The sequence below is a fragment of the Brachyhypopomus gauderio genome, unplaced genomic scaffold (genome assembly GCF_052324685.1).
Source record: "Brachyhypopomus gauderio isolate BG-103 unplaced genomic scaffold, BGAUD_0.2 sc54, whole genome shotgun sequence".
Classification (NCBI taxonomy): domain Eukaryota; kingdom Metazoa; phylum Chordata; class Actinopteri; order Gymnotiformes; family Hypopomidae; genus Brachyhypopomus; species Brachyhypopomus gauderio.
Window position 1 is genome coordinate 1,532,204 of NW_027506878.1, and position 12,500 is coordinate 1,544,703.

The 12,500-nt window shown below is 44.4% G+C and overlaps 1 protein-coding gene across 9 annotated transcripts in view; it reads left to right on the top strand.

Moving 5' to 3' along the window:
• gria3a (glutamate receptor, ionotropic, AMPA 3a) overlaps positions 1 to 12,500 on the top strand; it is a 55,840-nt gene that overhangs the window by 4,913 nt on the left and 38,427 nt on the right. For all 9 annotated transcript variants that reach the window (XR_013124512.1, XR_013124509.1, XR_013124511.1 and 6 more), the window contains exon 3: positions 12,457 to 12,500. This exon is cut by the window's right edge and continues 196 nt beyond it. Coding sequence is in view for 5 of the 9 variants with exons in the window: in XM_076987581.1 (XP_076843696.1) it covers positions 12,457 to 12,500 (44 nt within the window). In the remaining 4 variants the exon portion in view is untranslated. The remainder of the gene's footprint in view (positions 1 to 12,456) is intronic.

The following is a 12,500-nucleotide window of genomic DNA, read 5'->3' on the forward strand; positions in this document are numbered from 1 at the left end:
ACACCACGTGTCCATGTGATCTAGTGATCTGTCACACCATGTGTTCATGTGATCTGTTACACCATGTGTTCATGTGATCTAGTGATCTGTCACACCACGTGTTCATGTGATCTAGTGATTTGTTACACCACATGTTCATGTGATCTAGTGTGCTGTCACACCACGTGTTCATGCGATGTTCATGTGATCTAGTGATCTGTCACACCACGTGTTCATGCGATCTAGTGATCTGTTACAACACGTGTCCATGTGATCTAGTGATCTGTTACACCATGTGTTCATGTGATCTAGTGATCTGTTAAACCATGTGTTCATGTGATCTAGTGATCTGTTACAACACGTGTTCATGTGATCTAGCGATCTGTTACACGTGTTCATGTGATCTAGTGATCTGTTACACCACGTGTCCATGTGATCTAGCGATCTGTTACACCATGTGTTCATGTGATCTAGTGATCTGTTACAACACGTGTCCATGTGATCTAGTGATCTGTTACACCATGTGTTCATGTGATCTAGTGATCTGTTAAACCATGTGTCCATGTGATCTAGTGATCTGTTACACCACGTGTTCATGTGATCTAGTGATCTGTTACACCAGGTTCACAGTTGTGTCACTGCTCTGTTCGTTGTGCTGGTTCAGAGCACCACAGTTCCCACTCTGAAATGTTTTTCTTCTTCTCTAGTTTCTGGATAGTTTGTGGAGTTTCCAGGGTTTTGAGGGTTCAAAACGTTGCACAGCCTGTGCCAGACTTAAGCACTAGAAATCTATCCACAGCCTTTTCCCTGTCCTCGATATCTGTCCCTGTCCTCAATATCTATTCCTGTCCTCGATATCTATCCCTGTCCTCGATACCTATCCCTGTCCTCGATACCTATCCCTGTCCTCGATATCTATCCCTGTCCTCGATACTTATCCCTGTCCTCGATATCTATCCCTGTCCTCGATATCTATCCCTGTCCTCGATACCTGTCCCCAGTCTCTATACTGTTCCCTGTCCTAGATACCTGTCCCTGTCCTCTATACCCTCCCCCCCGTCTGCCTGAGGTCCATCTCCCCCTTCTGTCCTTGGGCACATGGGGTTTCTAAGCATGTATCCCCTGTGTTACAGGCGCAGGGCCAGTGGAGCTGGTGGGGAGGGTCTGTGGTTTCGTCCTGCTCTGCTTCTCTGTGTCATGGTATCAGCGTGCAGAGCTGCGGAGCTGAAACGACGGTGCGTGTCTAAAGCTCGAGGTTTACAGCTCCTTAAATCACTGAGATGGGCAGCGTGTCCTCGCTACACTTCCCGCTCCAGCGAGATTTACCCGTCAGGCTGCTAGAGTTTCACATCAGCACGTGCCATGATAACGGTTTGGTCATCTGCACCGTGGGCGTCTGTGTGTGTGTGAGAGTCGTGTGTGTCCTACAGTCCTGCGGCTGCCCTCAGGAGATTGGCTGATATCGTGGACATGAGCTATAGCGCGGCTCTGTTAAAGGGCCGTTCACTGTCGGGCAAATCCGAACCACCACGTGAGAACATGGCTGCACACGTCGTTTCTCACTGAAATGTGGCCCACACCAAACGACTTCGTACGTTTGAACTCGGGTGCAACTCACGTGTCCACACCTGGGATTAAAGGTGTAGTAGCTAGCAGTTATATATTGGAAGACTTGAGTATTTTGAGTGTCTGTGTAAACTGCCATTCTTTGCTTGCTGACGTCTGTGTCTCCTAACAGTGTTCTGTTTGGTGGCTTTAATGTTCACATGTCTGTCCGTATGACTGGATCAGGTGCAGCTTCCTCATCTGTCCATCTGACTGCGTTCAGCTGCGGTTTCCCTCAGTGGTCTTCATCAGCACAGGGCTCTGACCTCCTGGCTGAGGCGGCTATGGTGGTGAATTCATTCACCAGCTCGGAGCCCATGGTGACTTACAGAAATATCAAAGCTCTGGAATCTTTTTCTGATTTACTGCATGTCCTACTTTTGTCTTAGATCTCCAATTTGGCGTGGACCAACAAAACATTATCTGTGTACAACAATCTCCATTTCAGATGGCTTAGATACTTTTCGACCTTATTAAATACATTCTAAATGTAGCCTCTTAACTCCTCTGATTCCTCCTTGTGTTTTTGAGTTTAGCTCTGGTCTAAAAAGCTCTGGCAGCTTTATTGTAAATCAGGTCTCATTGGCTCCCTGTGGGTTGTGTATAGATACAGACATGCTTTAAATAGTGCTTGTTCCGCCTGTGTAGCATTAGTCATTAGTGGTGCACACCGGACTCTCCACAGGAGTGCTCACAAACTTTAGGCACCCAAGGAGCCCTTAGCCAACTCAAATCATAGGAACTCAAAGAAACTCAACTCAACTCAAGTCAATGAAATTCTAATAGAAGAAACTCAACTCAAATCGATTAACGTCAACATTGTCACATCGTTTGTACACAGGAATTTAGTGAGTGAACATCTTAAGCTTTACAGTCTGCCCATAGTCCACCATCGGCGTGAACCGTGAAGCTCTTCTGGACGTTGAGTGAGAGCTTTGCATAAGCAGTCTCGTGTTTATCTGAGGTCCAGCTGTACAGAGATCTGTTCAGATCTAGAGCGAGTAGCGTCATGCTCAGCTTCTGTGACACTGCGGTGTTGAACGCTGACCTAGAATCCACAAGCACCGTTCTCACGTGTGCGTTCCTCCGGTCCTGGTGTGAAAGGGCGGTGCGCAGGGGTGTGACGTCATCAGCGGTCTGTAAGGGGCAGGAAGTGATGCGTAGACGAATGATCTCATCAGTTTCTCAAAGCTCTTGCTCCTGATGGAGGTGTGAGCTGTGGGTGCCTCTCACTCATACAGGTTCCTGTCTTTGGTGCACACTGGGCTCACAGGGAGAGTGAGATGGTGAAGGTGTCAGAACGTGCTCCAGCTACCTGATCTGTGCCTTCTTTAAACACATCAGGGACGGCGTCTGGACTGGCGGCTTCGTGGGGGTTTATGTGCTGTTGGACATACATCCCTCTCCTCTTGGTCATGTGACTCGCCGTCAGGGTCGATATGTCCCCTTTTGTGCAGCTGATATGTCTACAGATCTGTGTTTATGCTCTATGTTAGGTCTGTTTATCTCACTGCATCTTTCACAGCAGGTCACGTTCTCTTCCACGCTCTCCATCGACACACATCAGTTCAGTGATGAAGATATCGACCCCTCGTCTTCACCACATCCCAACACTCCAGCTGTGTCATGTGTCAGATGTCGAAACACTTTAGTATTTTTTACCTGACCAGCCTGTTTAGATTACGGTAATGACCGTAATTACGGTAATGACCGAACTTTACTCACATCCTGGGACGGGGTGCCGTGTATACGCAGCTGCTAAGAACCTCATTCGGGAGTCCACGCCTTCACGTCTGTGGCTGGCCGATCGTTTAGTGTGGTTGGTCTTTAGCTGTGGTCCTCACTTCCGTGGTCTGTCTGGGTCGTGTCCTCCATGACATCATCTCAAACACTGATTTAGGCTCTCACGGTCACACCAGTGCAGTGTGTGAGTGAAATGTGTCACGTGTTGTTTGGTTTTTGCTGTTATTGGTGTGTTTGATCTATGAACGGGAAGTGTGGTAAAATATAGATGTCTATAAACATCATGATGATGATCTAGTAGTAATATGTAATGATTTAGTGATCACTGCTACAACAGTTAATTCGTTTGTTTTCTCACTCTCTCTCTCCCTCCCTCTCTCCCTCCCTCTCTCTCTCTCTCTCTCTCTCTCTCCCTCTCTCTCTCTCTCTCTCTCTCTCTGTCCAGTCTGTTCTCAGTTTTCTTGGGATGTGTGTGTGAGTTTTGGTTTCCATGAACACACTGGTGGTTCTACAGCCCTGTCCACATGTCCTCATTAGCCCCGCCCCCTCCAGGCGCTGGGTGTCCACATGTCCTCATTAGCCCCGCCCCCCTCCAGGCGCTGGGTGTCCTTGTCTGTTCTTCACCGGCGTGTCGTGGTGACAGAAGGAGGGATGGAGGAAAAAGACGAGTGAGCAGCTGTAACCTGCCCACTCAATTACAGAAGAACAGATGAAGGAGAGAGAGAGAGAGAGAGAGAGAGAGAGAGAAAGAGAGAGAGAGAGAGAGGGAGGGAGAGAGAGAGAGAGAGAGAATGGTCAGTAGGGCAGAGTCAGATCCCAGACAGGTGAGTTCAGAACAGGTATTGTGACTCTGACCCCGGTAACAGAAGGTGGGGTCAAAGTGAGGTCAAAACGTGGCTACACGAACCAAACTCAAGGGATCCGTGAACTAATTTGCTAGAAATTATAAAATTGTGCTTTATCGTCTAAATGGGTATGTACAGATGGGATATGTTGTGTTTATTATGCCTCCCGACGTTAACTATGGGCCAGCAGGAGTGATGGTGATGTAGCCCCCTAGCTTGGCACATTAGCCAACCAGCCAGTGAGCGCAGAGAAATAATCCAGACAGTCCACATCGTCAAGCAACGCTAAGATCAAACTAGCTCAGTGAAGAATGTATGAACGTATTATTATCTTATCGTTGAGATATGAATATGTATAAGGAAACTCCGACCTCATGGAGATATTCCGGTCAAAACGCTCTGGAGTAATTGGTGTAGGAACCATGATGTGTACTGTAACTCCGTTATGGGAACTTCAGTTAATGTTTGTTCAGAACCTTCTGCCAGTGATCTGAATAAGGAGCAATAAGTTCATTATTTTGAAGTTGTAGCACTTACAGAATGTCAGCTGTAGACCGGCCATTTTAAATGTCTGTGTTTATAGCGCTATGTAAGTCTGAGTGCTGTTCATTTTATGAAAGCTTTTAAGATCAATTACTTGAAAAGTCCAAATGCAATATGAATAAAATGACCTTCTCCCATATATAAAAGTATATAAGTAACATTAACATAATTCAAACTGAAATGTGTTTTTGCTTGTGACTATGAAAACAGGTCTGAAATATCTAGGTTGAAATAGAATATAAGGAGTTCCACAGTTCTAGAGTTCCACAATTCCAGAGTTCTAGAGTTCTAGAGTTCCGGAGTTCCACAATTCCAGAGTACTAGTACAGATGATAGTAATCTTGATGGTGGAGCAGTAGCACAGATAATGGGGCAGTAGCACAGATGGTGGGGCAGTAGTGAGGTGGAGTTGTGGGGGTGGTGAATGGGGATTTAGTATGGAACACTAGCTAGTACCAGATACTTGAGGTTCTAGACCTCCCTCTCTCTCTCTCTCTCTCTCTGAAGTGACTGATGTTTTTGTGACTGTTGGTGATACATGGCCTGAAATGAGATCAATTGTGAGAGGGCACAGGACACACACACGCACACACACACACACTCACGCACAGTGTGTGTGTCCTGGTCGATTGTTGTAGAGCCATTCTGGTCTTCCATGTTATCCACTCTACGTCTGAACCACAATGCTGTACAGACCGTCGTCACCTAGCAATAGTCACCTAGCAATAGTCATCTAGCAATAGTCACTGGGCAGCATGGTGGCTTGGTGGTTAGCACATTTGCCTCTCAGCACTGGGGTCTTGGGTTCAAGTCCCTATCTGAGTGGAGTTTCCATGTTCTCCCCGTGTCTGCGTGGGTTTCCTCCGGGGTCTCCGGTTTCCTCCCACAGTCCAAAGACATGGAGGTTAGGTAAATTGGCTCTCTCTGATTCCCTGACAAATTTTCCCTGAGTGTGTCTGTGTGTCTTCATGTTCAATAAAAGCAGTTGTCTGAGTGTGTTTGCTTGTGTGCCCAGTGGTGGATGGTGCTCTGTCACTAGGGTCTGTCCTCTCTCCCCTTCCTGCACCCCATTCAGTCCCCCAGGGGGCTGTGGATCCCGGTAGAGAGTACGCAGTGTGTGATTGGCTGCCGCTTCGGTGTGTGTGTGTGATTGGCTGTGTAAGACTTGTACCTGTGTTAAAATTGTAAAGTGTCCTTTCCAGTGGGTATCTGGAAAGCCGCTATATAAATTGAACATTCATTAATTCATTCATTCTAGCACAGAGACTGTCGTCACCTAGCACGGAGGGCTGAAGTGTCTCTCAGACGGGCTGATGAGTTTATTCTGTCTCTTCTTGTGTATTTACACTCCGTCTTTACTTACGCGTTCAGTGACCAGTCGTAGTGGAATAGATGTCATGGAACGGGAGGCTATTGCAGTTGGGGCTTCTGGGTTTGGATGTTGTAAAGATGGGAACCGAATGTACGTCACATGTTTCTCTGTGTGGAGAGGAGAGGGGGAAAAGGTCTCGTGCACCATCACTCACGGCCTCTTTCTCTTCCTCTTTCTCTTTCTTGCTACACTGTTCCAAACTGAGTAATGTTAACAGATTCATTACACACACTTCAGTCAGGGCTCCTGTGGTGTTTGGGATCTCAGTGTCTGGAGATTGTGTATTGGCGTGCTGACATGTTAGCATGTTGGCGTGTTGGCATGTTAGCGTGTTGGCGTGCCATGTATTTTCTGGACGTAGTTGTGTCACATAACGCCAAAAATGGTGTATTTTTCATCCATTAGTGGCCAGTGATCTCAGCATGGCACCACTGCATCTAGGACAAACACACAAGCACACACACACAGCAGAAAAGCAGGAAACATTTGATATTTAGTGCTGAATGTAAATATTGCATCAGTGTTGTAATGAGCTGAGTGTCTGGCAGTGTGGGCGTTTACTGTCACTACTCAGCAGCCCACAGAAGAAGGAGGCACTGAGGAAGAGGGGAGGTGATCAGACAGAGGAGGCACTGAGGAACAGTGGAGGTAATCAGACAGAGAAGGCCACGAGAAACTCGGGGTAATCAGACAGAAGTCAGTGAGAACAGTGGTGGCATGATTACAACAATGCTGTCTTAAATTCTTCCTTCATAACGGCTTGTGTGAGTGAATATGGACTGTGCAGGGAGGGCTTATGCATGTGTGTGTGTGTGTGTGTGTGTGTGTGTGTGTGTGTGTGTGTGTGAGAGAGAGAGAGAGAGTGAGAGAGAGAGTGAGAATGTGAGTGCACCCTGAGTGGGATGTGTTTTCCACAGTTCTGTGCAGTTCTAATAATCCCTCCTTCTCTCTCTCTCTCTCTCTTTTCTCTCTTTCTCTCTCTCTCACCCTCTATCTCTCTCTCCCTCTCTTTCTCACCCTCACAATCTCTCTCTCTCTGTCTTCCTATCTACCATCTCGCCCTCTTTTTCTCCCTCTGTTTCTCTCCCTCTCTTCGATTTACTGTTTCTGTTACTCCTTCCCTCTTTCCACATTCCTCTGTTTCAGATATAAAGTTGGTCATGATGCAGCACCCAGTGTGAAACTTCTTCGACGTAGCACGTTAATGACATAGCATGCTAATTACACAGCTTGCTAATGACGTAACATGCTAATTACACAGTTCACTAATGATGTAGCACGGTAATTACACAGCTCCCTAATGACGTAACATGCTAATTACACAGTTCACTGATGATGTAGCACGCTAATTACACAGCTCGCTAATGATGTAACACGCTAATTACAGCTCGCTGATGACATAACATGCTAATGACAGCTTGCTAATGACGTAATGCGCTAATGACACAGCTCGCTAATGACGTAACACGCTAATGACACAGCTCACTAATGACGTAACACACTAATGACACGGCTCACCAGAGGTGGGACCAAGTCAGTATTTTGCAAGTCTCAAGTAAGTCCAAGTCTTTATCCTCAAGTCCCGAGTCAAGTCTCAAGCAAAGACAGTCAACTCAAGTCAAGTCTCGAGTCAAGACAGGCAACCATCAAGTCAAGTCCCAAGTCTGAAACTTGGAATTTCAAGTCCTTTCGAGTCTTTTTTTTTTTTTACAGGCACCAGCGCTTTACGAATGCTACGCTGATGAGTTTCTTTACTCGTTTTGTTGGTGTCCGCCAGCCAAAAGATGACAGATCATTTACATTTTATCTTCTCTTAATTACATAAATGTACTTAAACAAGTATGTTTTGTTACATCATTTTACACGAAAATAGCAAGCTTCATCGTAAGCAAGATGCTGTCATTACGAATGGTTATTCTAAACATTTGGATAAAATGTTTAAATATAGACTAATAAAAGGTTAGGGTTATTTTTTCATTGTTTTCTGTTATTGTGGGCTCACGGTGTACTATTGTTACCTGGAGATTCAGTGGGGTCACATATTCTGATGGCTGCCGTCAGAATTGGTGACCCCAGTTAAAAAGGCTCACCTGTACATCCCATTCATGATTTCTTTGTTGGCTGCAATGGTGAGGGGATGGTAAATCTTGTTTAAGTACATTTATGTAATTAAGAGATGATAAAATGTGAATATAAGCATCTGTCATATTTTGTACCATGACTACTTGTTTGATCCCTACAAAGTACCTTAGTCATCCTTTTCCTTGACAAACACACACACCCACGCGCACACCCAAACACACGCACAGAGAATCGACCATGGGCCCTCTCCATTACCGGGTCACTCTGTCTCTCCAAGCATACCTGTGCAGTGACAGATTTCACTTACTCACTTTGAACATGACGTTCATCATTAGAAAACACTCATCTGTGTACCAGTGTGTACCAGTCACACACACCTGTATTTACCTCATGCCTCACCTGGTGGAGGGCTTCTGAATTTCATCTTCATGCTAGCTGGATGGAGTGAGGTGGGGTTGCTAATGCCCCGTCTACCTGCCCCCTCCCATCTGCCCTTTTGGCCAATCACCTCACTTGAACCACAGGCACTGCCTGAGGCTACCTCACCACAGCTGAAATCTGATTGGATGTTGTTTTGTGTAACAGATATGATTGGTTACAATGTGTAACTGAATCTCCACTCAGATTCATATTGTGCTGACATCATGAAATGGGACCTTGTGAAACCTGTACTGAATCCAGTCAGTACGTGACTCTCCTCATTTTACCTGTACTGAATCCAGTCAGTACGTGACTCTCCTCATTTAACCTCTACTGAATCCAGTCAATACATAACTCTCCAGTCAGTACATTAGTGATGGGCAAAACTGTTATTATGAACTGAATAATTAGAATCAGTTCACTAAAAAAATTCGTTCAAAAGATTCGTTCACCGAATCGTTCAGTGCTTGGCAGGACTCCCACCCCCCTAATGACGTAATCGTGGTGGCTCCGCCCGTGCGCGAGGGCCTCGCGTGCTGTCGCTTCGCGAAGTCGTGCACCTTTCTAAGTTTGTAAACCTCGCGCATGCCGCGTTTCACCGCAATCAACAAAGTCATGTTTGCCGGGTTCATACACCTATACAAGGTGGAAGCACTTGTACGTCACTTTCAAGGTCCATTTCTATATTTCCCAGCACGTTAACCTAAATTAAGTTAAATATTTATACATATACTTATACATTTTTTATTTTTATTTTTTTTACCTGTACTTTTTCACTTTACTACTGTATTACTGCACTACTTGCACTACCTGTACATTATTCCAATGCTAATTTTGCTGCTGTAACTTTTGCCATGAGAAGTCTATTTTATTATATTATCTTATATTATTTCATTTTTTATTCATTCATTCACATTATTTAAACGCCCAATCCTAACGTCTTCACGTTCTCTCATGTTTCGTCCTGGAATTACAAGAGGCTCGTATTTGTTAACGTAATACAAGAGTTCAGTCAGACAAAGTAGTTACAATTTCAAGCATTTTCAAGTACTTTAGCCTAAATTCCAGCACTTTCAAACCTGGAACACAATGCAACATTAAAATTCATCAGGTAAATGTTCATTCCCCTGTTTTTGAGGGGTATTTCTTTATATTACCACATATCATTTCGGAGAACACTGCACAGAATGTGACGCGCTAAGTATAAACGCCTATGACGTTCATGCAGGTTCGCGCGAGGTTTGCGGAGTCGCACGCTATGGTCACTCGCGAAAGTGTCCAGCCTTAACAGATACACGGCTGAACGGTTCATGTTTCAGTTTAGTTCACGGTCTCATGGACCAGGAGACGAGAGTGTTGTAGAAAATTTATAAATAAAAAATTTGCAACTAAATGTTGGGTTCATTATAGGAAATATAAATTACATTACAAATACAGTAATGCCTCCTTTATTGCATTCTGGAGATTCCAGAACTACCCGCAATAACCGAAAATAGAAACGGTATATTTATTTAAGTATTTATACACTATATTAAGGCTTTATAATCCCTCCCCACACCTTTACATAAACCTTTCCCATTCACTTAATAAACATTCCCACACTGTTCTGTGCATGTGTGCTTGTCCAGCGAGCAGTCGTGTTGTTCACAATCTCATGTAGGTGAGTAGAGTCTCGGGCAAGCGATGCTGGTTCTCGTTTCCGAGAGTAAATATGCACTATTTACTGTAATTCATACTATTTTATTATTTATATCATTCCTTGTTCATTTTTTGAATTGATACTTATAATATATTTTATACATTTTGGGATTTTGTCATGTAAAAAAATCATAAAATATATATTTTTTCCGCTGATCGAATTCCGCAGACAACCGGCGAAAAAGTGAAGACCTGCGAATTATTTTTCCCCATTAATATCTTATAAAAACCTGTGAAAGTGTGAATTCACAAAAGCTGAAGTATGAAGTGGCGCAGGATCACTGTAACATAATACAAAAAATAAGTATGAACTAACCTACAACTGAGTGCAAAATAAATATTAAATTAAGAGCAAAATTAATATAAAAACTACATTCAGAAGAAAATATCAACTTAAATGTGCAATCAGAAAGAAATGTGAATCACGTCCTTAGCAACAGTTCTCTGGGTTGCAGCACGAATGAGAATCACAGTGACAGTACGTTCAGTGAACGAATCAGAGAGTGAATGAGAGCCCTCAGTTCATGAACGAATCAGAGAGTGAACGAGAGCCCTCAGTACAGTGAATGAATCACTGAACGAATCACTGAACGAATCACTGAGCATGCGCAGTTCCCTCACAATGAGAGTCTCCGCCTCCAGATTTGCAGGTGATTTGGTGATTCACAGACTGAAAAAGGAACGAATCAGCTGAGGAAGTGATTCGATTCAGTTTGTTCACTCAAATGATTGGTTCATTTGAACGAATTGTTCGCGAACGACACAACACTACAATGCGTGACTCTCCTCATTTAACCTGTACTGAATACAGTCAGTACGCGACTCTCCTCATTTAACCTGTACTGAATCCAGTCAATACGTGACTCTCCTCATTTAACCAGTACTGAATGTAGACAGTACGTGACTCTCCTTACTAAACCTGTACTGAATGTAGACAGTACTTGACTCTCCTTACTAAACCTGTACTGAATCGTGTCAGTACGTGTCTCTCCTTACTAAACCTGTACTGAATCTAGACAGTACGTGACTCTCCTCACTAAACCTGTCCTGAATCTAGACAGTACGTGACTCTCCTTACTAAACCTGTACTGAATCGTGTCAGTACGTGTCTCTCCTTACTAAACCTGTACTGAATCGAGTCAGTACGTGACTCTCCTTACTAAACCTGTACTGAATTGAGTCAGAACATGTTTCTCTTCAGTCCCAGCTACCCATTGTAGACCTGCTTGAGTCCTGAGCTATATTTATTCTGTTCTTGTGAGTGTTTGGACACAGAGCGTGCTGGTTGTTCGGATCACTGCGAGAAGTCACTCGGTTGTGTTCATTGCAGCTGCGCTAGCTGGTGTATGTTTGAGTGACAGCACTGAAATCCTGCATGCAGTTTGAAGAAGGGGGCATGGGTCGTTCAAGCTAACAGTAACCACGGTGATTCAAAAACCACTGATTCAAAACCTTAAATGTTAGAATAGGTTCTAAAAAATGAAAACAGACTATTCTGAGTGTGTATACATCATGTAAATGTGTGTGTGTGTGTGTGTGTGTGTGTGTGTGTGTGTGTGTGTGTGTGTGTGTGTGTGTGTGTGTGTGTGTGTGTGTGTGTGTGTCTTTGTAGGTTAGGGTTAAGATTTGTTACAATATCAGTGGAGTTGATGTAAGACCTTAAAAGTACTACTTGTTGCTTATGCATATGAATGTGTCTGCTCATTCTCTCTTTCTCTCTCTCTCTCTCTCTCTCTCTCATACACACACACACACACACACACAGTAGAGAGCTGAAACAGACAGAGGTGTGTGTGTGTGTATTTTTTCCAGTAATTTTTAAAACAATGACTTTTCTAAGTGCTTAATGTGAGTGAATGAGGACACTGCCAAAACGTGTGTACTACACATGCTAATTCGGGTGATGCCACTTCTGTGTGTGTTTCTGAATGATACTGACCTCTCTCTCTCTCTCATTTCCTCTCTCTCCCTCTCCCCCTCTCTTTCTCCTTCCCTCCCTCTCCCTCTTCTCTCTCTCTCTCCTTCCCTCTCTCTCTCCCTCTCCCCCTCTCTCTCTCCTTTCCTCTCTCTCCCCCCACTCCCTCTCTGTCTCTGTCTCTGTCTGTCTCTCTCTCTCTCTCTCTCTCTCTCTCTCTCTCTCTCTCTCTCTCTCTCTCTCTCTCTCTCCAGTCTGTTCTCAGTTCTCACGGGGTGTGTATGCGATCTTTGGCTTC